At 49.1% G+C, this 25,570-nt stretch overlaps 1 protein-coding gene across 1 annotated transcript; it reads right to left on the bottom strand.

Moving 5' to 3' along the window:
* Window positions 1-1,622: 1,622 nt before the first annotated feature.
* On the bottom strand, window positions 1,623-24,741 carry MYL4 (myosin light chain 4). Its single transcript, XM_024195179.2, has 7 exons — window positions 24,304-24,741; window positions 13,689-13,716; window positions 10,155-10,304; window positions 6,593-6,766; window positions 5,947-6,024; window positions 3,535-3,579; window positions 1,623-1,839 (listed from the first exon to the last, which is right to left on the bottom strand). Exons 1-6 carry the CDS (start codon window positions 24,430-24,432, stop codon window positions 3,551-3,553), a joined length of 588 nt encoding a protein of 195 aa, XP_024050947.1. The 5' UTR covers window positions 24,433-24,741; the 3' UTR covers window positions 1,623-1,839; window positions 3,535-3,550.
* Window positions 24,742-25,570: the final 829 nt, after the last annotated feature.

The following is a 25,570-nucleotide window of genomic DNA, read 5'->3' on the forward strand; positions in this document are numbered from 1 at the left end:
GTGCCACCGGACTCCTTGTTGTTTTTGTGGATACAGACTAACACGGCTACTCCCTGATACCTCACTTAAAAACTACTTGATTACAAAATCTGACATAAAATACAAAAGTGTCACAGCACACTAGTACTGGAAAATTGCTGACTTTCTCATTTTGTCTGTATAAAATTGTAGTTTGTACTGACTTGGTTAATGCTTTTTATGTAGCCTGTTGTAAAATTGGACAAATATCTAGATGAGTTGATGTACCCCCTAGAAGACCTCTGCGTACCCCCAAGGGCGCAGAGGTCTTCTAGGGGGTACATCAACTCATGCCCCTGGCTGAGAGTCACTGCACTAGACTTCACTGCTATGGAGGGACAATTCTAGGATTGTGAGGAGAGCTCTGTCTCCATGGCTTGGAACTTCAGGTCCCAGGTGGCATTTAGTGGTGGAATAGCCCTTTGACTTGCAAATGGAGCCAATCCAATCTGGAATAACTGTACATGAATCAGTCTGGAAAGACTCTGGGATACTGACACTAGGAGAAAAGGTGTGTTTTTAAAACATGATCACTAACATTTTAAAATCCTAGTGTAGGCAGATCACATTTAGTTTTAACATGTTCGCTGGGTGAGAGAAATCAAGCTAAAACTACAACTTGCCCTATTTAAAAACATACCTGTTTTCCTAGTACAGACAGGGCTCCAATGTCACTATTTCCGAGACATTTTCTGAGTCTAAGCACATTTGAGCAGCTGTTTACAGGAGTCATTGTGCAGTAGCTGTAGATGGGCTCCTTCTACTCGCTCCTCACAGGATACCCCTCTTGTTCCCCCTACTCTGAAGCAAGACCCCTCCATTTACTCCTGCACTCCCCTAGCTCCAAGATGGGACATCCCTCCTTCCACCCAAGATGGCATCTCCAGAAGCAGAGCGTTAAATAGACATTCAAGTTACCTCTGAACACAGACCAGTGGGACTCTCTTACAGAATATCATGGGGAGTCACCACGTGCTAGCGTCCCAAGAACCATGACTGTGCTGGAAACAAACACTATGAACCAAATTTTGGTCTCAGACACTGTTGTCAATCCAGAGTCACCCCTTCAGTGGAGTGACTCCGATTTACACCACTATAACTGAGAGCAGGATTTGGCCCAATAAACGTTCTTTTAATTTTGGCCGTGATGAAAGGTGGTGACTTGACAGCCCCGGAGGCTGACCTCCTATACCCACAGAGCAGGGGCAGCAGCAGCGCAAGTTTTCCTCCACGGCAAAGTTCAGCCATGGGGCACACCCCGTTTAGTGGAGACAGAGTTCAGTCTCCACTACTTGCCCTACAGATCTCACCTCCTCCTTCACATGTCGTTTTCACGGGTCCCCAAAGCTGGCTCTGCTCCCTTCCTGTACAAACACCTTTTCCATCCTGCCTCCTTGCGAAATCTAACAGCTGACATCTTGCAAGCTGACTAGCCCCCCCCACTTTCCCCCCACCCCCGAGTTTACCTTTAGTGAGCGTGCCCAGTAAGCGAGGATGACATTTGATCTAGCTTTTAAAAGGACCAGTGCAAACAGATGACATTCAGGGTGTGGGTGAAATTTAATGGGTCAATCGACGCAGGGGAAAAAGATCAAAAGAATAAATTAAGCTTAAAAATGGAAGGGCAGACATGTGTCCTTTTATATACAGAGGTGATTGCACACAATAGTGTAGGGTTGGTACATTGTGGCTATGAGGACTCTTTGTTGTGGCTCATGTGAGATACAGCTGCGGACTCAGGACATTTTAGGAAGGAAGGGACATGGGTCAAGAATTCTTGCTGCTGGTAATGCTTAGTTGGATGGAAACATTTCAGAAAACCTGGAAGGCAAAACACAGAGCATTTTAATGTAATGACAATGGAGGATGATAATAGTAAGTCTGTGAAATAATAGAACCAACTCTCAGACGGAGCCAAAATATTAATAGCAATGCTTTCATGACATTACAAATAGTATTCCATTAACATAGTTGTGTTTGGAGTTAAATGTCCCCCTGCAGCGTTTGCCACCTAAACATTGCAGCATTGAGATAGTGCACGAGAATGCAAGAGAAAATGATTAGAAATTGCAGGGACATTATTTACCTAGAAATCAGACTCCTGACCACAAGCTTTTGCTTTTTAAAAAAAAATCTATCTTCTGCTGTTTCAAGTTACACCTAAAACTGAAAAAGACTGGAGGGGAAAGAAGTACTTCTATTTCTTTAGAATTTGTTGATTTTGTGTATTTGACAGCACTTTGTGCAGTCACTCTCTTTCGCCTTTGTTGGTAGGGGTCTTTCACAAAGCAGCAGGGGAGAAAACATTTACGAACACAAGACACTGAGTTAGTGAAACCACAAAAATCAGTAGGGGGATTCAGGGGCAGCGGAAGCATCTAACATTACTTTCAACTCTTTCTTTTTTTTTAAACTGACTAGATTTCAAGTTGATAATGTCCCCCTAAGGAAAGTGACTCTTACTGGTCTATTTTCCTCGTGCAAACTGAGTGAAATGCAAAATAAACCGCATAAACGGTGAATTTTGCATATTTTCAGTTTTAATAACAGTTTTTGGTAATACAAGTAAGGAATTTTTTTTTAAACAAACAACTTTTAACATGTCAACATCCCTACAGTCATAGATTTTAAGGCTAAAAGGGACCACTATGACAATCTAGTTCAGCCTCCTGCATAACAGGCCAAAGAGCCTCACCCAGTAATCTCTGTATCTAGCCCATAATGTCTGTTCGAGCTAGAACATATTTTTGGAAAGAGATCCAGTCTTGATTTCAAGATTTCAGGTGATGGAGAATTCACCACATCCCTAGGTGTTTGTTCCTATAGTTAATAATTACCTTCACCGTTAAAAATCTATGCCTTATTTCCAGTCTGAATTTGTCTAGCTTCAGTTTCCAACCACTGGATTTCAGTTTGCCTTGTAGTGCTAGATTAAAGAGCTATCTACTGTTAGAAACAACCTTATATCGATATTTGGAGACCATAATCAAATCAAATCCTAACTGGCCTACAGTTACTTGGGTTATCCTGTTTACCGCTTTTAAATACTGGGACAACATTAGCTTTTTCCCAGTCCTCTAGAACTTCCCCAATAATCCAAGATATGTTAAAAATCAACATTAACGGTTCAGAGATCTGTTTGGCCAATTGTTTTAATACTTTTGGGTATCATGTCCTGCAGATTTAAAGACACTCCCACTTCTCCAGTTACTGATGGAATAGAAAGTATTTCATTATCACTATAAAATATAAACACTGCTTATTTCCTGCTTATTTCCAAATACAGAACAGAAACATTTATTGAATACTTCTGCCTTTTCCACATCAGAATTGACAGCCATATGGCTCACGCGGCTAGAAATCTTTTTTAAAACAACACAATTTTGAATGTAGCTCATCAGCATGAACTTTGATTTTTTTTTGGTTGGTATCTTGATGGTATTTCATTGCAAGGCCACCAGACCGAGTTGGTTCAAACATTTCAGGGTAAACAATGAAAGATCAAGACAAACTCACCCTGAAGATTCTTGTTTCAACCAGACATGATGTGCTTGACAAAAGCTGAGCAGGAAACAAGAAGAAAGGCATTAGAAAATCCACCCAAACCAGAATGCGAGCCCTTGCCCTCTGGCACAAACAGCGCATCACAGCAGTTCCCCGACCTTTTGGGTAACTCCACCAGTTAACCAGAGGTGGGGACAAATTTCCCATAGAGATTGGGGTGAGATTTCCAAGCGCTCAGCACCTCCCGAAGCCCCGGTTGAAGAGAGCTGCTCAAAAACACTCAGCTCTCAGGAGTTCCCACTGTGCCACTTACAGCCAGATTCTCAAAAGACTTCAGCACCCAGCATGCAGTCAACATGCTGAACACTCTTGAAAACCTTGCCCTGATTGTAGGTCTTTTGCATATTCCAGTCTCAGAGCTCAGCGGCACCATTTAATACCAATCACCTTCCATTTAACTGAGTGCAAGTCAGTCCTCTGATGGACTTGGGCTGCTGTAGAACAATCAAGCTCCATGGTGGCTGTAACAAGGTGGGTGTAACCTTCAGAGCGCCCCCTTGTGGCACAGGGTGGCTCTGCAGCATCTTTGCCTCAGTTTCCCTCTCCTCAAGGTGCCTGAGTAATTTAATAAAGGCTGTCTTCTAGCCCCTTTACATGGGCTGGTTTAGTGTCATAAACAGTTCCAAAATAAAATCCTCAAAGTCCAAATCAAGAGTTCATATATTTTAAGGTCTATATAAATATCATTTCCCACTTTTCATCAAGCCACTCCCAGTATTTGCCACCTGGAACCTTCCCTGCCACTCCCAGCACTACCTAGTTAGAGTCTTTTTCCCCCTGGTGTCTCAGGATCCCCTACAGGAGCCTTCAAACTCCTTACTGCCAGCCCATTCCCACTTCCACACCTTCCTGCCTGGATTGTCTCCCCAGACCTCCTCCTTATCTACCCCAGAGAGAGGCCTGATTGGGTCACATGACCCCCTGGTCACATGACTTGCTTCATTTTCCCCACCTGGGGAGGACAGTAGGCTGTGTCACAGGTAGGGCTGAGACCCTTCTCCCTTTAAAGGGCCAGCCACCCTATAACGGTGGGTTAGAGTACCCGCATGTTAGTGGAAGGCAGGCATTGCAATGGTGCACCGGAGCCTAGTATAGAGGTTCATCATTAAAGTGATCCATGAAAGGAAAAAGGATTAGGCCCCAGTCCTGCAAACGTGTTTAACTTTACACATGCTGAGTAATCCCACTGAAGTCAAGACTACCAGAAACAAAAGGCTGGAGTATCGGTGCTGGGGCACCCACCTGTGTTTAAGAGTCATGGTGCTACATGTTCCTATGTTCTATGTGATTCCTTGGGGTTATGTACACTGACAATATCCCCCACAAGCTTCCAGGCTTTCCAGCCCCTGGGGATTTAGGAGCCCACAGTAACTGCATCACACTCACACTAGCCCTGTCCACAAGGCTCTAAACCAGGGTGAAGTGGACATCATGAGCCGAGTTTGGACAGCAGCTTGAAATCTCACCCCAGCTTCCAAGTTTGGATTTCCACAGAGATCAGAAAAGGGCTTTAAAAAACAGGGGAAATGATTTGACTTGCACTTTGGCAGCAACATCAGCATCCATTTATTGCTCATCAGAAACCCCAGATGCAAGGTCTGATCATGGCTGGAGCTAGCGGGGCAATGGGTGCCCTGGAATCCAGGTCAATACTAGAAACGTTTCCTGATATAATAATGTCAGTTAGGAGTGTGGGTTATTTTTACAACATTTCTATACTGCCAAAAGCCCTAGCATAGGCGACGTTATACTGACAATAAAGAGCTTTTTGCTGGTATAGCTTATTTCATTCAAGCAACTGGCATAAGCTACACCAGCAAAAAGCACTCTTTTGCTGGTATAACCTGGTCTCCACTAGGAGGGTTTGCTGCTCTAGCTAGACTAGTTCTACTGGCAAACCTTTTCTAGGTTCTAGACAAGGAGTCAGTCTAGAGGAGCATTGCAAAGCGCCCCTTTCCCTGCTACTGAAATTGCTCTTGGGGCATTTTGATTGGAAAGCCTGGGAGATCTTCTGCATTTTGAGCTCATATGACACAGCACCAGTGAACTATTGAATACACAGGCACTTCACCTCTGTCCCACTGACCCACACCAAACTACTGTCAGAGTCCGGGTTAGAACTGCCCTCACTCCCCTGCCTTTGCATATGTGACCACTAGGCACATTGCATCCTGGGAACACTTTGTTGGAAATCTCTGGTACATTCTCCCGATCTCAAATTAGTTGACTAGGACAGGCGTCAGATGGGTTTTCCCCACTCACTGACCCCTGGTTTCTCTTTCCGTGTGGTCAGAAGATACATTTAGCATCTCAGAGCAGACTGAAATGGCTGGGGTAGCCATGAAAGGAATCTTCTCCTCCTACCTTCATAGTTGATGCAGCCGTTGGCATCTTCCTGTCCTGTCATCAATTGCTCCACTTCACTTTCTGTCAGCTTCTCGCCTAGGAGTAGAAGCAGAAGGACAGGTTGGTTAGGATGAGGACTCCAGCACTGCCCCCAGCTGGGGCTCATGTCAGGTTAACATCTGGGAGAAGATTCGTCTCTCGGCTAGTCGCTGTATCGAAGGTTGATTAACAGAGCAGACATGAGCCAATGGGCTACATATTTGGAACCACTAGAGGAATCCAGAGAAGAGGAGAAAGGAATAAGAGGGCAGCTGTCAGATAGTTGGGAACAACTTTGAGTCATTAACCAGCCTGGGTCGCATTAGAGCCAGTGCCCTGGATGTGAAAGGCTCTCTATTCTGGAGCCATTCACTCTTCTAATGCCAGTACTGTAATGTCCATATTAATACTAAATTGGGGCATTGGCTAGAGTCAGCATTTGGAAGAGGAAGATTATATCCTTGTCTTCCACAGATAAAAGGGTCACTCCTCTAATGCATTATACCCGAGCAAGGTCCCGCCCACGGGATTTCACCCCGACCTGCACAGCCCGGATTTCTGACCCTGCCACCCCAAACGGCACGATTACAGGTCAACGATATCTAGCTTTGTCTCCGGCCCATACCCAGTGTGGCAAGCACATGGCGCAGTTCTGCACCCATGACTGTGCCATTCCCCTCCTTGTCAAAGACACGCAGGCCTTCCACAAAGTCCTCAAAGGTTCCCTGGTCCTTGGAGCGGGAGATGTGCTGCAGCATTGGGAGGAAGGTCTCGAAGTCCAGCATCTTCGTGTTCATTTCTGACGGAGAAGACAAAGGAGGTGGCATTAATTAAACAGTCTATGGCACATTTTATACCAAAGCACTTTACCAGCTATATATACACACACACAGAGCAATCACTTTGCTACCTCAAAGCCACCTGAGGTAGAACCAGTCAGCTCTTTAACCATATCTGTGGGAAGGAAATGGAGACGAATCCTGTGTCCAAACTGAAACTATGGCAGCAAATTGACGGAAGTAGATTGGCAATGAAACACATTAGAATTTGGTTGGGAAATGAGGCTTGCCACCTACTCTTGTGGGAATTGCCAGGCACACTCTAATGGCCCCAGGTGGGCAGAGACCAGAGCCTTCTAGATGAAACTCTTTAGTCGCATTGACAAAGGCTTTTTTATTTGCCAAGACCCAGAGTCCAGGGACGTCTGGGGGAGTTGGGTTAGATTCGTGAGGCAGAGTAGAACCCAGCAGCTGATTTCCCTTTGCCCTGCACCCTGTGCAGTCATCACCGTGCAATAAAACGCTACTAAATCCAGGCAGTGGAGAATCAGGGCCCAACTCACTGCTCTGGGTCTGCAGGACTAACAGGAATAACAACTTGTCTGTGTCCGTCAAGCCAGGAGAACTGACTCAGAAAACACAGTGAGTTGATCTGCTAAGTCCGAAGGGGCCATTTTTATGCAGTTACTTCTCCGATCATGGCTGGGTTTAAAAAAAAAAGCAGTTTCTAGGCAGAGAGGAAAGTCTGGGATATAATCACCCATCTCAGCGGCTTTGATCTAGTGTTGCCAACTCTCGCTATTTTCCTTGGGGGTTTCATCAAAGCCCCAGCTTCTGGAATCAGGAGACTGCATGAAAAGCGAGTATATTTCTAGTCCTCATTGTCATGGAGAGCAGCTTGAAAATGTGCCTCTCGTGCATTCTAAGGGCTCAGAAATAGAAGGCAAATAAAAAAGCACTCCCCTATTTTTTATTTTTTATTAAAAATGTCATGAATTTTGGGGGCCTGTCTCATGTTTTATGAATGCTTAGGATAGGTCATAGTGGAGATCAGCTGGTCTGCCTTTGCTAATAGCTCCGAGGTTTGAATTTCAGGTGATGGGGGCAGAATGTTCTCAGCAGAGAGCTCTGGAATTCACTTCCCTTGTCAGTTTGTCAGAATCCGTGTTTTTACCATCAGGGCATTATACAAGGATCACTACTTTGCTCTGGCTTTCTCCTCAGGGGAAAGGCTGCCTACAGGGGTTGTGGGAATTATTTTGATTGACCTGGTCAACATACTCCTTTGTTAACTGGTTTATGGGTATTGTTCAGGCACCCGGAGAGTTTCCCAATCAGCAGGTTCTTACTAAGCAAAAAGTAAAATCAAGGAGCCACATCTCCAGCTGGTGTGAATCCACATAGCTCCCTGAAGTCAACGAAGCTACACCGATTTACACCTGCTGAGGATCTGGCCCAAGAACAATGCAATCAAGGATGAGCCATCCGATGAGGTTAGTGTGTCCTCTGAGCCAGATCAAGGGTGATATTTGATGGGGGGAGGGGCGGAATTATCCAGGCATAAAGAGTCTCTGAGTCATTTTCTTTAAATTATGAAACGGCCGGAGCTCATTGGTTCTTCTCTCCGGGGGGCTAATTCCACCATGAATCTTCTGTTATGTTACGGGCTACATTTCCCCTTCAGGCCTCCACTAAAGCCCTCCCAAGGGCATCGGCAGAGAGATAGCGGCTGCGGAATGGGAGAGTTTTATTCTAGCTGCAGGGAGCGGGGAACCAGCTCTGGGTGGGGATGGGGCGGAGGGTCAAGATGCAGAGCACTGACAACATGAGGGACACGGAGCCTGGGTGAGTAAGAAGAGGAGCCTCAGGTGCATACTGACCCAGTAGCTCTTGGTGACTCATGATCTGCAACTAAATGAGCGATGAAAGATTTTGCAGCTGGGGGAGACTGGCTCTGACCCTCCTCTCCTATCGTCCCTGATGCCACAGGATGGCTGTGTGGCTCTCCATTCCGTCTCCTGCTGCCCCAAAGTATATTCTGCCCTAAAGAGGAGATGTCAATGGAAGGGAACACCCTGCTCAAGGGGTTTAGGAGCACAGCCCTGTTGCTGTCTTGACAACCCTAGGGTGGCTGAATCAATTGCATCCTAAGCTGTCTTCAGTAGTCCGGGTAGGGTTGCCAATCCTCCAGGATTCTCCTGGAGTCTCCAGGATATCAAGATTAATCTCTAATTAGAGATTTTGTCATGTGATGTAACCTCCAAGGAATAAGTCCAACCAAAATTATTATTACACGGGCAGAGTCCACGAGCCACAGTGAGCCAGAGATCAGGCCTGGGACCTCGTGTGGGACTTTCTGTTGCAGACACGATTGTCTCAGAGGTACAGTGTAGAATAGACGCCTCGTGAATAGAAACCCACTTCCTCTCTGCCCCACTCCCCTGCCCCTGATCCTCTTTTCTTCCCTGCTCCTTGTCACTTCATCTATACAGTGAACTGTGCGCTGGTGAAAGGTGTTAGACTGAAGGCCCGAGTGACCAAAGTCTCCAATCTGTCTACAAAACAATTCAGCACAAGCTTCCCTACCCTGCTGCCCTCCACCTCTGTCCTGCAGGAACTGCATATAAAGGTAGAGCTGGGCAAAATTTTTTGCCAGAAAATGCAAAATCAGATTGACCAACACATTTCACCAATACAACCCTTCTGCTGTGATTCTGTCCCTTTTGTGTTTACTTTCTGCAAACATTTGTGCAGTCAGGTTTCACTCGCATGGATGCTCAACAGGGTTGTGGTCCTTGACTAGGCCTCCTATGTGCTACGACAATATAATGATCATGATAATAATACTCACAGAGAGTGAATTTTAAGCTGATGTGCATAAATGCATAGGTAAAGCTCATTTTAAATTTGCTCTCCACGAGCGTTTGCACCGGAAACGTGAGGATGAAGGTGACGTTTGTACAATCAATGAACTGAACAGTACCAGATGACTTACACAACCAACTGCAGCTGGAATTATGAATGGCAAGTCATGGAGTAAATGAAATTTGCAAGAAAATGTTGTCCAATAAAGAATAACGTAGAGAAAAATTACAATTTCCTCCCGGATGTTTTGCTAATGGAAGAAGTGAAGTTAGATTAAGTTATGGATTATTCGCTCAGCTCTGGCATGGTGACGAATGGATATAAATGCTTAAACCAAGAGCGAGAGATGTGTATGGGTATAGATAGATACACAGATAGGTAGGTAGGTAAATAGATATAGATATGCCAGTTCATTATAGAACACTGCACAGCCATTAGATGGGAATGAAGCTGAAGGTCTATCTCCTACATGAAACATAATCTACTTTGCAGCTATTAACAAATGAATGCAATGTCTCTCCACCTTGGCCTGGTTTCTCTTACCTTCTGGTTTGGGCTTGCCCAGCACCTTCAGGACTTCAGCATTGGTTGGGTTCTGCCCAAGAGCCCGCAGGACATCACCACACTGACTGTAGGTGATCTTCATCTCCCCGGTTGGGGTCCTGTCAAACAGCATGAAGGCCTCCTTGAACTCTGCAGAAAGGAAGGAAAAGAATCAGCTGTCATCTTCCTATAATGCCCTCACATCCTCCTGGTGAGAGGCTGAGCCCTAAAACTGGTCCTGCCCAGAGGGCTGGCGCTGCTGGACAGGGAGGGTGGGGTTTTGAGTGTTGCCTTTTGGGATTTTCAACGGGGATAAAGTTTAACCAGTTCCTCCAGTTAAACCCCTCTAAGGCAGAAGCTTCTCCCTTGGGCAAGAAGAGCATCCCCAAGCACAACCGCATTTCCACTATCTTCCTCCTTGACTCAGTCCTCCCATGGGCTTCCATGGCCCATAACCTTCACTCAGAACTCCCCCTCTCATCCCACCTCTCTGCCTGAAGCCATTTTAGCAACTTTCCCCGTGTCCTCCACTGTTCCAGCTCCTCCCTGCTGAAACCCTCCTCCCAGTCTGCATCTTCTCACGCCTTGGTTACTACAACTCTCTTCTCTATGACCTCCCCAGCTCTCCTTGTCCCCACGTGTTGCACAATGCTGCTGCCTGACGTCCCTCACATACAAAGAAGGGTGGGCCACGTTCTCCCCATCCTCACAGAGCCTGCTCATGACTGAGCCCTGTGCATTGCAGGCTACAGGACTGCCATTTCCAGGTTCTGTATAACTCCCATCAGCCTAGGACCCGGCACCTCCTTTTACCTTGGGGGATGGGGCTTAAATCTGGAAAGATCAGGATCTGCTTTCGCCTATACATAATATTCTTCAGCCTCCTGGCCTGCTGTAATATTCTCTCTCTACCTCGTAAGTCCGCCAAGTGAGCAATAACAGTCCTGCACGCATCTGCCCCAGGCTTCTGCCTCCGGTTTGTTTCCCTGTAGGCTCTCTCCACGACGATGGGATCCCCGGGTGCGTCTAGCTGCAGAACGGTGGGCAGCCATTTCTCCAGGAACGCAATCAAGTCTCTCCCCTCCTCTTTCTCTGGTAACCCAAGAATCCTCAGCGTGCGGGCCCGGGCCTGGCTCTCCAGTAGCTCCACGCAGGTGCCCAGGTGGCTGTTTTCTTGGGCCAAGTGTTCCAAGGCCTGGGTGCACTGTTGGGTTTTCACCTTCTGCTTTTCGACCGAGGAATCAGTCTGAGCGGCTGACTGGGCCAGGCTGGTGACTCGCCCTTCCAGCACATCCATGCGAGTATTGAGAGCCACGATTTTACCATCAAAGGCTGTCACGATCTCTAGGTTCTTGTCTGTTTTCTTCTTGATTTCGAGCAATAACGCTCTCAAGGAGGCATCACCGCTGTTTCTGCTGCCACGTGGGATCGGATGCTCGGGGTCTCCATGTAGTGACTGAGGCACAGAGGCCCAAGATGTGGTTTCCTTGGTTTGGTCAAAATCCTTAGGCAGGATTTTTAGTTTGTTTGGTTTATTACTTGGCATCTTCATACCAACTGCAGTGCTTTGCCTTGCTTAGGATTTGGACTATAAATGCCCATGGCTTGGTTCTGTCAGCCTAGGATCCCCTGCCAAACTGTGTGTCAATCCCTCGCAATCCAAATCCTGCACATGTGTGAGCTTGATGCTGCTGCTTCATACCATCCACCCACCTTTCCTTTCCTACATGGTGTGGGGCAGGCAACCCTGGAGCTGCTGCCCCTGGGTGTGACATCACAATAGCTACTTCTCTGCCAGTGGTGTTGTGCTGCCCTGGCTTTGTGCAGGTGAGTGAGCGAGTGATGTTGCCCTTTAGTGGCTGGGCCCACAGAGACTATCTAAGGGAACTGTTACTAGGGTCAGCTAAGGGCATTCTCCTTTAGCTCCTGCGGCCAACACTTCTCTATTTGGAACAGAAGGAGCAGAGTTCTAGTCCTGTCTCCCCAAGATGAGTGTATGATTAATTTAGAAATTGTGTCTTGGATTCATTGTGGTTTGTACCCTCTCTGTGGGCCTCTACAGGGAAAATAACGGCAAACATTGGGTCAGATTGGATTCCATCCAGAAGCACGTTAGAAGAACGTAAGGCTGTGCATTCATCTATCTCACTGTTGGTGAAACCCAAACACCACGGTATTGGTGGTGTTTACATTTTTCACTGTCTTTTTTTTTTTGGCATCACAGGGACCATTTGTAGGACTCAGCCTGAGACCTGATCTTCTTACAGTACTTCCACCAGTCTGAATTTGAACCCAGATCTTGGCTGTATCCAGAGGGGTTAATAAAGCCCATCAGAAGTGTAACCATAACCACAGCCTACCCCTATCACTATGGGGACATCTCTCTATGTGGCTGGGATCTGCTCATTCAGAGGGAATCCCTGATTTCAAGCCAAGGCTGCATCCTTCAGCGTGAACCAAAAATGCTTTTCTCTTGCTAGTACCCACTTGCTTCCCCTCCATTTTTGGTGGCACCCCCATCAGCAGAGTAGAGCAGGGAACTGGGTTCCATATATTCCTTCTGCTGCTTTAGGAGTTTGAGTCCTTACTGAATCCCTGGCCTGGCCCCCGTTCATGTTCCTCTTATGCTTCTATTGATATGTCCACCACTCTTGTCTCCATCCCTTCCCATCTCTCCTGCCGCTGCCACTTGCTCTGCTCAAGCCTCTCTTCTAAGTGCTCCACAGGGCTCGCCCCATCCCACCCTCCTCACCACCTGTAGCGCCGTGTGTGCTGTTAGTACCAGCTTGTGCATTCAATCAACGCCTTTGCGTTCTGATTTGATATGCACCTTCTAGCCACTATAAAATGGCACGAACCAATGCCTGGATGGAGTGTAATCTAGTGATTAGAGCAGAGGTCCCCAACCCGGGGAGTGGAAGGAACATTTGGGGTGGCATGGCGGGACCTGGGCCAGCCCCCCCCAGGGGACGAGGAGGGAGCACCACCCAGCCCTGCTCAGCCCCCAGCTCTGCTCCAGCCCTGGCTCCCGGCCCCAGCGCTAGCCTTGCCCCCAGCCTTGGCCTCGGGCCATGGCTCTGTTCCCAGCCCCAGACCCTCCCCCAGCCTTGGCCCCCTTACTCCCATCTGCGCCCCCATCCCTGGAGCCGTCTCCTGGGGGGGGCATGGACAGGGGTGAGGGGGAGCGTGACTGTGAAGAGTTTGGGGACCACTGGGTTACAGCATGGACAGCTGGGGATCAGGACTCTTGGGTTCCATTTCTAGCTTGAGGGGGGGGAGCGTGGCCTAATGATTATAGTCGGCGAAGGCCTAGGAGTCAGGACTGCTCTTCTAGTTTCCAGTCTGCAAAGCAGTGTCGGCCAGTGGCTAGAACAAGCAGGTCAGAGTCCGGACTCCTGGTTTCTACTGCCACCTCTGCAGTCTTGTGATTAAAGCCAAGGGCTAAGAGTCAGGCTTACTGGGCTCTACCCCTCCCAATCAGCGGCAATGCAGCAAAGGCAGCAACCGCTGGTTTGCAAGATGCCCGGCACTTACCTTCAATCTGGTCAGCACTGAAGTCAATCTAAAGGGAAAAGAAAACAGAGCAGAGCCTTTAGAGCCCAATTCCTGCCCTTTTGTGCTGCATGAACATCACAGCCAGGGCCAGCCGCAGGCACTAGCCACCCCCCCGCCCCGTGGAGCAGAGCAGGAACTCGGCAAAACAAACCAGCCCCCCCAGCAGCAGGAAGAACTCCTCCTCTGAGCCCCATTTCCCTGTCTGGGGACAGGACCCGAGAAGCACCCGGTAACGTGCTTGGGGCGTAATCCTGGCCAGGGCCGAGAGCTCTCTGTTGCAATAGAAGTCGTCGAGGGGCCTCAGCACCTTGTGGCTCTTCGGCATAGCAGCAGGTGAGAGTTGGGAGCCAGGACATCATGGTCCCGTCTAATCAAACCATTGAACTGTAGGCGTGGGTGAGAGCCAGGGTGGGCAGGTGGCAGGGTCTGCTTCTTGTTATAATTTCAAAATGTCCTAAAAATGTTTCACTGGAGCAAGATCAGTGCCAGGGCTAGCCCATTGGGGGCCCCAAGCAGGAATATTTTGCCCCCCCCAACACATACTAATAATTAACAGGGGGCTCCCTTGAGTTGTTTAGGGCCCTAAGTAATTGCTTACACCTAGCTCTAAGTGAGATCACTGAATGAATGGAGATATCCTGTCTCCTAGAACTGGAAGGGACCTTGAAAGGTCATCAAGTCCAGCCCCCTGCCTTCACTAGCAGGACCAAGTACTGATTTTGCCCCAGATCCCTAAGGGGCCCCCTTAAGGATTGAACTCACAACCCTGGGTTTAAGCAGGCCAATGCTCAAACCACTGAGCTATCCCTCCCCCCAACACTGGAATGCAGGAAACTGAGACCTGCTGCCCAGCTAGAGTGGGGCTTAATCATGCTCCGTCCTAGATAAACCCAGAGACCTTTTCTCCTCCTTCAGGGAGGTGGGAAAGTAAAACACCGTCTCCTGCTGTAATTCTCATGTGAGGTACCTGGTTTATCAGGGTAAACCAGGTGTAATCTGCTACTGGGACTATGGGGCCCAGCCTGGGCACCAATCTCAGTACATTGAAACTGTCTGTCCCAAACACAATCAAATTCCTCTCCCCAGTGTTTGTTAAATGACTGCTGGCACCTAGGATCTGGCAAACCAGAGGGTCAGGCTTCTGTGAGAAATCACAGCAGCCAAATGTGAGGAGTCAGAGACCTACATTTTCTAAAGTGACAAGTAAGAGCCTTTGGCTGCCTCAATCTTTGGGGGTGCCAGACTGGAGACGTCTGAAAGGGGCCGGCTTTTTCAGAAAGTGCGGAGCACGTGTCCTCTAAAAATCAGGCCCCTTGAAGGGATCTCGAGTTGGGCCCCTGAAATGGAGGCAACTCAAAATCATCGGGCCCTTTTGAAAATGTAAGCCAAGGAATTTTTCAAACAAATGTATAAAAATCAGTAGCCACAGTGCTGCCAACGCTTGTGATTTTAAAAGAAGTCTTGTGGGAGCTGGTGTTTTCCTTAAAGCCCCAGCTCCTGGAAGCATGTGTACAGAGGACAATCTCAGCTTTGATTGAAAAAGGGTGAGTTTCTACCCATCATGTTTATGGGGAAAAGCCAGAAAATGTGACCTCAGTGTTGCCTTAAGGTCCCCAAATCAGAAAACAAAGAAAAAGACCCTCCTTTTTAATTTTATTTAAATCCCATGATTTTTATGTAAATCTCATTATTTTGGGGGGGCCTGGCTCAGGATTTTTAAATGGTTGGGAATGGCAATACTAAAGCCACAGAACATCCGGGAACAGGATGCGGTGCCTGTCCCTCAGGGCAGACCTCCAGAGAGAATCTGTGAACGGTCTGACAAATGGTTTTGACCGAGAGATTTTTGTATATTACAATCCAGTAGCCAGGCTGGGCAATGGGTGAAAGGGAGGCTGTAAAGAATCCCGAGGCCTATTCCTGGTTCTGACCTTGACTTGCTGGGTGACCTTGGGCAAGGCACTTCCCCACTCTGTGCGTCTGCTTCCACCATCTGTAAAGTGTGGATAATAATACCCAGCACCCAGGCTTAATCAGTTGCACCCAGACTTCAGAAGCGACCACCCAGATTTTCGCTTCTTCAATTGCTGGGTGACCAGCGGGAAATGCTCTAGGTCACGATTTTCATAACAGCTCAGCAGAGTGGGTGCATGTCGGGTGCTGAGCTCTGTTGAAACTCTGGGTCTCATTTCCAGAGGTGCTAAGGTCCAGCTGCTCCCATTAAAGGCAACAGAGTCACACCAGGGATTTGGACCCAGTCATGTAAACAGTACTTGCAAGTCTGGACAGGATCAAATTCAGCCATGGCACAAAGTGGGACAGCTCCCACTGACCTCAATGGGAATTGTATCAGCTTACACCAAGGCTGAATTTGGCCCGTGGAACTGAACTTATGAAGGGGATGTTAGTCCGCTGTTGTGCTGTGAAGCCACTGACCCCCACCTTTTACAGACTGTGTTATCCCCCAGTTCCGATGTGCAATGGGTTGTTTTGCAGGGAGTGATTTTACCCCTTCCCCACCCCACAACTTGGGTACAAAAAGGGAGTGAAAAAGTTTTAAAACTTTTAAGTCTTGATTCTGTTGCCCTGCACCTCCTCTCGTCACAGAAACCAGGCATAAAATGCCACCATCGCATTTAACACCCACTTCACACTGGTTTAAAGAAAGCACGACATAGCTCGAGATAGCAGAGTAGGGTGACCAGACAGCAAGTGTGAAAAATCGGGACATGGGGTGGGAGGTAATAGGCACCTATATAAGACAAAGCCCCAAATATCAGGACTCTCCCTATAAAATCGGAACATCTGGTCACCCTATAGCAGAATCTCTGTCCCATGGTGTCTGGAAGGGAAAGGCCCTTGTCTAGCTGTTGATACTGTGCAACAGTATTTACCAGGGCAGGTCCACTGAATACATGGCGCTGCTTGGGTCCCAAGAACATACAGAGGGTGGTGGGTTCCGGCATAGCCAGCTGCCGAGCTGTTAACCTCTTTCTAATAAATATTTTAATTTCATAACCCAACGGGCTCATTCCATCTCAATGAAACCTTTACTAGAGGTGCCCAGTGGGACTGAGTATTTTCACTGGCATCCAAACATCTGGGTTTCTAAAGCCATGAGCAATGATCAGCCAGTGAGGGCGCTCCATTCCATGCCCTCCATAGCATGGGGTAGGAGAGTCCCATGGAAGGGTTACTGGGCTGCACCATCATCTCTTCAGGGACAGGAGAGGCTAAACCAACACATCTGTTTTAAAAAAAATCCAGTTGTCATTGTGGCTGGCCAGGGATCAGCAGAGAGGGAGCCAGTGGCTGATCCAGTATCCACTGAAGAAAAGGGACTGGGGAGGCCACGCACTGGCCCAAACGCTCAGCGGCCAGTTGACAATGCTGCTAGGAGCGTCTTGTAGAGCTGCAGAACTGGAGCCGATCAGGAAATAGGATTTGCCCCCGCCCCCCACACACTGAAAAATTTTGACTTTTCACCAAAAAAATAAAACAAACCCCACATGTTGATTTTTTTTTGCAACCAAAACCCAAATATTTGGGGCAATTTTTGTTTGGTTTTCAGGTTTTCCAGAAAATAAACAAACAAAAAACCCCAAATATTCTGGAGGAAAGCAGCCATCCATTTTGTTGAAAATCGTTTTCCACCAAAAAACAAACAAACAAACATAAAAGTTTCCGTGGAAAGTTTCCGACCAGCCCTAGTCCAAAGTACGTATCCTAGGGCCACCTCCCCAGGGAAGCTGGTGGCTTGCTGTCCTTTCATGAGTGTTGGCTGTGGACTGAGCCCAGGGTGAGTGAGAGGGAAATTGGGATTCTATGTCCTGGTCTCTCATGACTCTCTGTGTAACCTTGGGCATTTCCGCTCTCTCGGCCTCCCTGTCTTGGTCTGTAAAATGGGGATCGTGCTTGTTTATTCAGTTTTGTAAAGTGTACTGAGATCTGTGGATGAAACGTGCTATTTAGTGCAAGGGCTTGCCTAGGCACTAGTGCAAGGAGGCAATAGTGCGCTAATGCACATACTGGTGTCCCATGAGCCACATGCTCTTTCATGTCGGCTGACTGACAGCAGTGGGCCTGCAATTCTGCATAACCAGTTCCCATCACTAAGGCCTATGTCCCAATTTCTCTTTCCTGGTTTGCCTTTTCTCCCCTTCTCTGGTTTTAACCTTCAGTGGTTTCTCGCTTTTCCATTTGCCTCTCATCCCACCATCCTCTCTCGCCTTCCCCAACCAGGAGGATGATGGGAAGAGGCTGGCATGCAGAATCTGTTTGCCTTGCACGTTTGGCGGGCGAGCAGTTGACAGCGCCTTTGACTGGTCTCACCCTGGAAATGCAAGCGAGTCGCCACCCCTGCCACCAAGAGGGAATCGATGCACAGGAACGTAGGATTGCCAGACTGGATCAGACCCCTGCTCCCTCTAGTCCAGCAACGGCCAGAACCAACTGCTTTAAGGGAAGACATAAGCAACCCACCATGGACAATTATGGCATAATCTGCCCATAGGCGAAGTTCCTTTCCAAACCCAGGCAGGCAGAGGTTGGCTCATGCCCTGAAGCAGGAAGCTTTAAAAAAAAAAATCTGATATAACTGTGGATGCTCTTGTAAGCCATAGCAACGCCTATTTCTTTTCTGAATTCTACTGAACTCCTGCCCTCAATAATATCATGTGGCAATGAGTTCCACAGGTTAGCAGCGTGCTGTTTAAGGGAAAGTACCTCCTTTACTCAGATTTGAGTACTCGTCTCTTCTCCCCACCCAAGGGTTCCCAAGATGATGGCACCAGTTGGAAACAGGTGGCTACGTACTGAACCACAATGAGCAAGAACATTTGTCCCTTCGGAAGAGGTGGAGCTGACGGAATGAGGCTCATTACTACAACAAGGACCCAGAGGCAGTAGCAAATTCTTGGCGAGATCAGCTGGGCCTGGGAGTTTGCGGGCAGCAGGGGGGCTGGCTGTGCTGTCCCTCTTGGGAGAAAGGATGTCGTTTCCAGGCTCAGTCCTAAAGTCAGGGGGTCAACTGGTTAAACCGTCTCCATGCCGAGCATGCTATTATTAACCCTCGGACTACAACACTGGCTTAGAAATGTAACTGTATCCAGAAGAGCCACGGAAAAAGTGACCTCCCCTCCGAGAACAACAGAGAGAGGAGACCGAATAGAAGATGTTCTCATCCAGGAAATTGACTCAGGATGAGACGCTGCAGGCGCCGAAATACTTTAGGACTGAGACAGCTGGCAGCAGAAAATCTGTTTCATGCTGTTGGGACAGCTGGCCAGAACCCGCCCAGGGCTGTGCAGGCCTGGCCATCTCACCAAATCCAAATGCCGGCATATATTCCAGTGAGGACCAGGTTAAGTCACTGGGCACTACCCCTCAACTCCTGGAATCATGCGATTACATCAGCATCTCAGCTTTCATTTGAGGGGGGGGAAATAGTTTCCAGCTTTTCCGGTTGCAAAGGGAAGCTGGAAAACGTGACTGCATTGACATCTGCCTGAGTTTGCAGAGTGCCTGGAACGATAGTTCAGAAAGAGGGTGGGGGAGCTGCCTTATGCATCAGTGAGGTGTAATTCCAAGACCCACTCACTGCTCTGAGGGACCCTACCAATGCCACCCCAGTGAGGACTCTATGGGAGGCAGAAGATGACCGCGGCTGGCCCAGCCCATCCACGCGTAATGATGCACGCCAGCAGCTGGATTAAGTGTACTGGCCCCGCCCCAGGTTGCAGGAGAGGGGGGAATCCATCAGTTCATTCCTGCACCAGGGCTGTGTCCAGCATTCTGGAGGGGTGCCCCAAACAGCACCTCAACTGCAACAGCCCTGTTGAACATCTGGGGTAGAGCACTGCCCTAGCCATGCCCACTTGCGCTCAGGCCACACGGCCTAGCAGGGAGGAACCCTGCTCTAGGAGGGCTAGGGGCCTTTATGGGAGCTTTGCATTGCACCAGCATAAAGTGGACACAGGGCATCACAGATCACCCCCAGGGCTCTGTTCCTGCACCCTGCTTCTTCCTGCTGGCGCAGTGCTGGCTGGGAACCCTTGGGGGAATCGCCCAGAGGGGGAAGCTGAGCAGGGGCAGGTTCAGAGGAGCAGCCTCTTCTTTGTGCATTATGCTCAGGTGCTGCACGAGGCTGGGGTTTATAGCCGGGGGCGATGTGGGCAGCAGCTGGATTTTGCTACGAGCACAGGAGTCAGCAACCTGTTTTGTGTGAGTATCAAACACTCGTCCTCCTGCAAAAAGTGGAATGGGGTTATCACAGGCCACACGTGTCAGGACCTGGCTCTAATCCTCCTCCAAATTGTTCCCCTAGCACCGCACTGGGGTATTGGTTCACTCTGGGCTAAGGGGGAAGAGCGCCACCTCCTGGATCACCAGCATCTCTGCAGCACCTCCTGTTGCTCAGAGGCCTCCCCCCCAAGTACCAATCCAGGCTCACTCTGCTTTAGCCCCGATTCAGGAAAACCCTTAATTGTAGGCATGTGCCTAAGTTAGGGTGACCAGATGTCCCGATTTTATAGGGACAGTCCCAATATTTGGGCTTTTTTCTTATATAGGCTCCTATTACCCCACACTTCCTGTCTCTATTTTTCACATTTGCTGGTCACCTAGCCTAAGTCCCACTGACTTCAATGGGATTTAAGCATGTGCTTAAGGAAATGCACCTGTTTAAGTGCAGTCCTAACGCGGGAGGCTTTCCTGAATCAGGGCCTTTGTTTGTTAGATTTGCAGCATAAAGTGCTCAGATGTCCCTGTGTACCCGAGAGCCAGATTGCAAGAGTCCTCTGTGGTGACATCTTTCCATGTGACCAAAAAGCCACCCTCAGCGGAAGGAGAAGCTGACGACTTTGCAGTTCCAGTTTTAGCTAGAGGTTGTTTCCACTAGGGCCAAACGGAGAGGGGTGAAGATTTCCCATCGCAAACACTGCAGTATATCAAGGCTGTATTACACCGCATCCGCCCCCCCGACGCCGCTGGCTACTAGGGAAATGTAGGGCATCATAATCGGAGCAGCAGCGGAGAGTAAAACATGTACATCTACCCCCAGGAGGGAGGGAGAAATCCCAGAACAACTCCCGCTCTGGTCATGGGCTGCCTTTTCCACACCGGATCACTGAAGCTTCTTGTTCACACTGAACTCTACCTTCAGGTGAAGTCTGATGCAAGGAACAGGAGTTGCTACACCCACCTAGTCTGAGCTCCATTCTCCTGAAGTGCCTAAATACCAGATGCTGCAAAGGAAGGTGTAAAAGCCGAGAATGCACCCAGCTATGCAGTAGTATCCCAGAGGGGGCAATTTCTTTCTGATCAGTTTATGGCCCTGAAGCTTGAGGATTGAGAACTCCTATAGCCTATTCTGTTTTATGTCACAGGGCCTGATCCAGCACCATTACAGTCAACGGGAATTGTCTTCAATGGGAGCAGGATTGGGCCCACTGGAGGTACAAGTCATGTTCATGTAATGCGTTTTGGCTCCGACCAAGCTATTTGCCTCCAGAAATATCCTGCAGCAGCGAGTTCCACAGGTTAATTAGGCAAAGGGCATCACTTGATCCATTCTAAATTCGTTGCCTTTTAATTCAGTGTGGCCCCCTGAGTGCAAGATGCTGACTGCAGCCCTTTTCATCCAGGGAGGCAGAAAAGCGTTTCACAAAGGGAAGTGAGCTCCGGTTTTCTGCCCTGCCTCCCTGGCTCGGTCTCTGTTACTCAGAAAAATCTGCCTGCTGCTTCTTAAAAAACAAAATCCAGAAGCACTTATTTTTAGAAAACGTTCAGCTAGAATGTCTTAAAAGCAATAGGCCAGCTGCAATCCATCATTTTTCCAAACATTTTTGGCACATTCCTCCCTTCCCCCTAAGATTCTTACGCCCATTTACATTAGGGTAACTATCTATTATGCAGCTGTGCAACAGTTTGTGACTCATCTTCAGTCAGAGGGAGGCACACGGAATAAAGAGCTCTGCTGCGCTCCCAAAGCAAACAGGTCATTGTGTGTGCAAAACAGGGCATCTCGGTGTGCAAAATGGGCAACTGCGCATGCAGATAGATACCCAGTGCACATGCAAAAAGGTAGCTGCGGGTGCAAAGCACCTTTGTGCATGCAAACAGGGTCCTTGCACTTGCAGGCAGGTACTTGTACATTGGAACAGCGTATGCAGGTAAGCAGTCTTGCACGTACCAATGCACATTTTGCTCATAAGCCTGGTCACAAGCATATTTTGAAAGTGGAGCTTAGGGCCCAGATCCTGCATTGCATTCCAGTGACACTCAGTGCAAATCTGCAATGGTGGACTCCAGGGCAGGGTGCAATTGGTTAGCATACAGCCCCTATAAAGCAATAGTGGGTGGAGTAATGTTAAGGTTATGAGTTCAAGTCTCATCTACAGCACCATGCCATTCCCCTGATTCTGGGGCCGGCTGAGGACAGGCTCAGATCCAGCTGTAAATTAGTTTCAGGGATAATCTAATTTATGTCTGGCTGCCCATTGCCCCACCAAGCTCTTCTAGCAGGGGACACCCCTTTTATCCCTTTCTTTGGAGACTGGGAGTTGGAGACAGGGCTGGCTCCAGGCACCAGCTGAGCAAGAAGGTGCTTGGGGCGGCCAAGGGGAAGGGGCGGCACGTCGGGCTCTTCGGCAGCAATTCGGCGGAGGGTCCCTCGGTCCCTCTCGGAGGGAAGGACCTGCCGCCGAATAAGAAAGCGGCGCGGTGGAACTGCCGCCGATCGCGAACGCGGCTTTCCCCCCCCCCCCCCCCCGCCGCTTGGGGCGGCAAAAACCCTGGAGTGGAGCCGGCCCTGGTTGGAGACTGGGAGTTTGCTAAAGTGACCATATAATGCTAGAGGATCCCAGGCAGGGGGAATCCTCGGGGGGCAGGATCCACCGGCTTTCCAGATGTAGGGTGACCAGATGCCCCTATCGAGATGTTTTGAGCAATGCTACTGTAAGTCCAACAGACCCCAGTCGTTGGCGGGCACTGGGCAGGATCGAACTGGGGACTTCTGGAGCGTAGTGCATGAGCCTCTACTGCATGAACTAAAAGCCAACCGGCTGTTAGCGAAGGCTGTAGAGAAGACTCCTTTTAACTCTCTCTCTAAGTGATCTCGGTGCCCCTAGATGGGACAGCACACCCCACCCAGCAGGTGGGTGGGTTACACTACCTTTCTCAAGCAGCCAGATACTGGGCCAGGATCCAGCCCTAGGTGTCTGCAGTCGAAAACAGCTGCCCCGTTGGGAATTCTAAAGGGCAGCACCTCCAAAGAGTGCAGCTGTTCATCACAAACCATCGGAACCTCTTTGGTCTGGGAATCAGGGATGGAAACCATGGCGCAGGTCCCATGTGGCTTCCCCAAGAATTCCTGGTTCTGGCAGGATTGGGAGAGAACGGCCACTGGGAATAACTTAGGTGCTAGGAGCATAGGCAGTAGAGTAGGGGATCTGTGCTTCCTGCCCTGGCCGAAGCTGGGAAGTCCCTAGTGGCTGAAGGGTAACGCACAGAGGTTGGGCACAAGTACAGACAGGACAGCACTGTGTACACAGACCCTAACACTGCTGATTTGAAACTCCTAGACTCCCTCCTGCCCCAATTTCAAATCCCTCCAGGGTCAGTTCAGACTTTCCTCCCTCCTCCATAGCAAGATTGAGTCCTGTTGCGTGAGAGTCCTTCGGATCAAACGATAAAAGCCTAGGTCCTGCATGAGAGTGGGGGCTTGACTGTATGTCATTGCCTCTCCAGCCTGTTGTGTACAAGTTGCCCATGCTCTGCCCCAGAGGTGGCTGCATTTTTACTGTGTGTGTGTGTGAGAGAGATCTGCAAAGTGCTTTGGGAAGATCACATGGAGTTTTAAGACTAAAAATCCCAAGCTTTTTTAAAACTTCAAAGGAATGTCTAGGGTTGAATTTTGGGTCAGTTATGTTTCTATACCTCTCTTTGTCAATAAGAAGGTGCAGAAGAAGCAACCCATTTGCCTGTGCGGCAGCCCGGGGTGGAGTGGGGTGGGGGGGAGAGACACTCACAAAAGAACCGCTACATTAAAGCAGGGATGGAATGAAAGGAATGTTCCCCCCACACACACACACCTGCTTGCTCCCTCCCTCCTCTCCAGACTCAGCAACAAAACAGAACCGAACTCTGCTTCAGACAGTGAGATCCAGGGACTAGCAAGAGAAAAGGAGCCCATTGACTTTGATGGCAGTTCCGGGTGTGAAGCACCTCTCAGGATTTGTCCACTAGTTATTTAGGGATTCCCCCCTACAGGGTTGAATGGGGGGATACTATCCCCAGGGGAAGATTTCGGGGGAGGAATCCATTCCATTGGTGCGAGCCATTTGCTCCCCAGAAATAACCTTAAGAACCGGGGCTAAAGTGCAGCCCTTCTCCAGCAAGACGGTTTAGGGAGTGGCAGGAGATTCCCATCCCCAACTCCCTGCACCAGCCTGGACTCCAAATATTTCCCCCTCTAGTTCTGGCTACAAGGGACGGCAGCATGGCTGGCATGATTCACATGGCACACTGGATTGCCAAGCACTTGGCAGGTCCCTGAAAGGAAGTGAGCAGGAGCCTGGCTAATTTCCTTACTTACCGTTACGCTCTTGGGATCGAAGGTGGGTTCCTTTGGGGGTTCTGGTGCCGGTGCTGGCGCTGCTGCTGGGGCTGGTGCAGGAGCAGGCTTGGCTGCCTCTTTCTTTGGTTCAGGTTTCTTGGGGGCCATGGTGCCGGGTTCTTTGCAAAGGAGCTGAGAAGGGTCTTCCCACCCCACAAGGCAACAGACCGAGGGACAAAAGGCAAAGTCTGCTCCTTCCCCTTATATACCCAGCCCGGTGCTCACACCAGAGGGGCAGGCCAGCTGCAGGAGCAACTGCTACTTACTATAAAAGGAAGAAACTCCAAAGAGAGGGGCCTGCTCAACAATTGCCCATTGTCATCAGCTCCCGGAGCCCCGAGAAGCCAGCAGCCATCACCCCCCCCCCCATTGGAAAGGGGCGCCTGGTTCATTGGCTGGGGTGGATCAGGGCTGCTTCCTAAAAGATCATCAAAAAAGAAAAATACAAATGGCAGGAAAATAGGAACAGGCCGGCTGATAAATCTGCCCCAATACCCAGGGGGGAAAGTGTCTTTTTATAGGCAAGCCTGCGAGTGCAAATACTGCCGATTCCTTTTAAGCCCCGGATCTGCTAGCTGCCACCTCTCAGCCGCTCATTGGAATATTTGAGGCCTGCCCCTCTGGCTCTGACCTCTGCTGATGAGCCTTTTTAAATATCCCCTGGGCCCTGAAAGTTGCCTGCGGCTTTTCTCTGTCCTCTTCCCCCGCCCCCAGAGTCTGCTGGTCCTAGGGGGGTTTGCCCAAGCGGGGTTGGGGCAGGAGGATCTGGGCTTGCTCAGAGGGGTATCATCGTTTCTGTCGCTTTGCAGGGTACTCAAAGTCACATTTTCCACAAAATTTTAAACAGAGTGCTGGCCTGAGCCTCTATGTTTTATTACATAGAGACCCCGACTGAGATCAGGACTCTATTGTGTTAGGTGCTGTACGTACATAGTGTGGAACAGTCCCTTCCCCAGACAGCTTACACTCCAAATAGACAAGACAGACAAAAGGTGGGAGGGGAAACTGAGGCACGGAGCTGGGAGGTGACTTGCCCAAGGTTACCCAGCAGGCCAGTGGGAGAGCCAGGAATGGAACCCACATATGACACCCAGTCTAGTGTTTTATCTATGATGCCACGATGCCTCTCTTGACCTCTGCTGTAATCAGGCATTGCCTCCAAGCACTTATAGAGGAGGGTCTGGCAGGGTGTAACCGTTTCATGGCTGGATTTTCCTGGTGGCACTCAGTTACAGGGCCCTGGTCA

Source organism: Terrapene carolina, unplaced genomic scaffold, assembly GCF_002925995.2.
Source record: "Terrapene carolina triunguis isolate 2854851 unplaced genomic scaffold, T_m_triunguis-2.0 Scaffold193, whole genome shotgun sequence".
NCBI classification, from domain to species: Eukaryota; Metazoa; Chordata; order Testudines; family Emydidae; genus Terrapene; species Terrapene triunguis.

What these genes read in the sequence shown, in the direction of transcription:
- MYL4 (XM_024195179.2), bottom strand. Translation starts at nt 24,432, where the DNA reads ATGGCCCCCAAGAAACCTGAACCAAAGAAAGAGGCAGCCAAGCCTGCT. An exon ending in TCGATCCCAAGAGCGTAACG is followed by an intron (nt 13,717 to 24,303) that starts GTAAGTAAGGAA and finishes TTTTCCCTTTAG; the next exon opens with ATTGACTTCAGTGCTGACCA. An exon ending in CAGTGCTGACCAGATTGAAG is followed by an intron (nt 10,305 to 13,688) that starts GTAAGTGCCGGG and finishes TCCTTTCTGCAG; the next exon opens with AGTTCAAGGAGGCCTTCATG.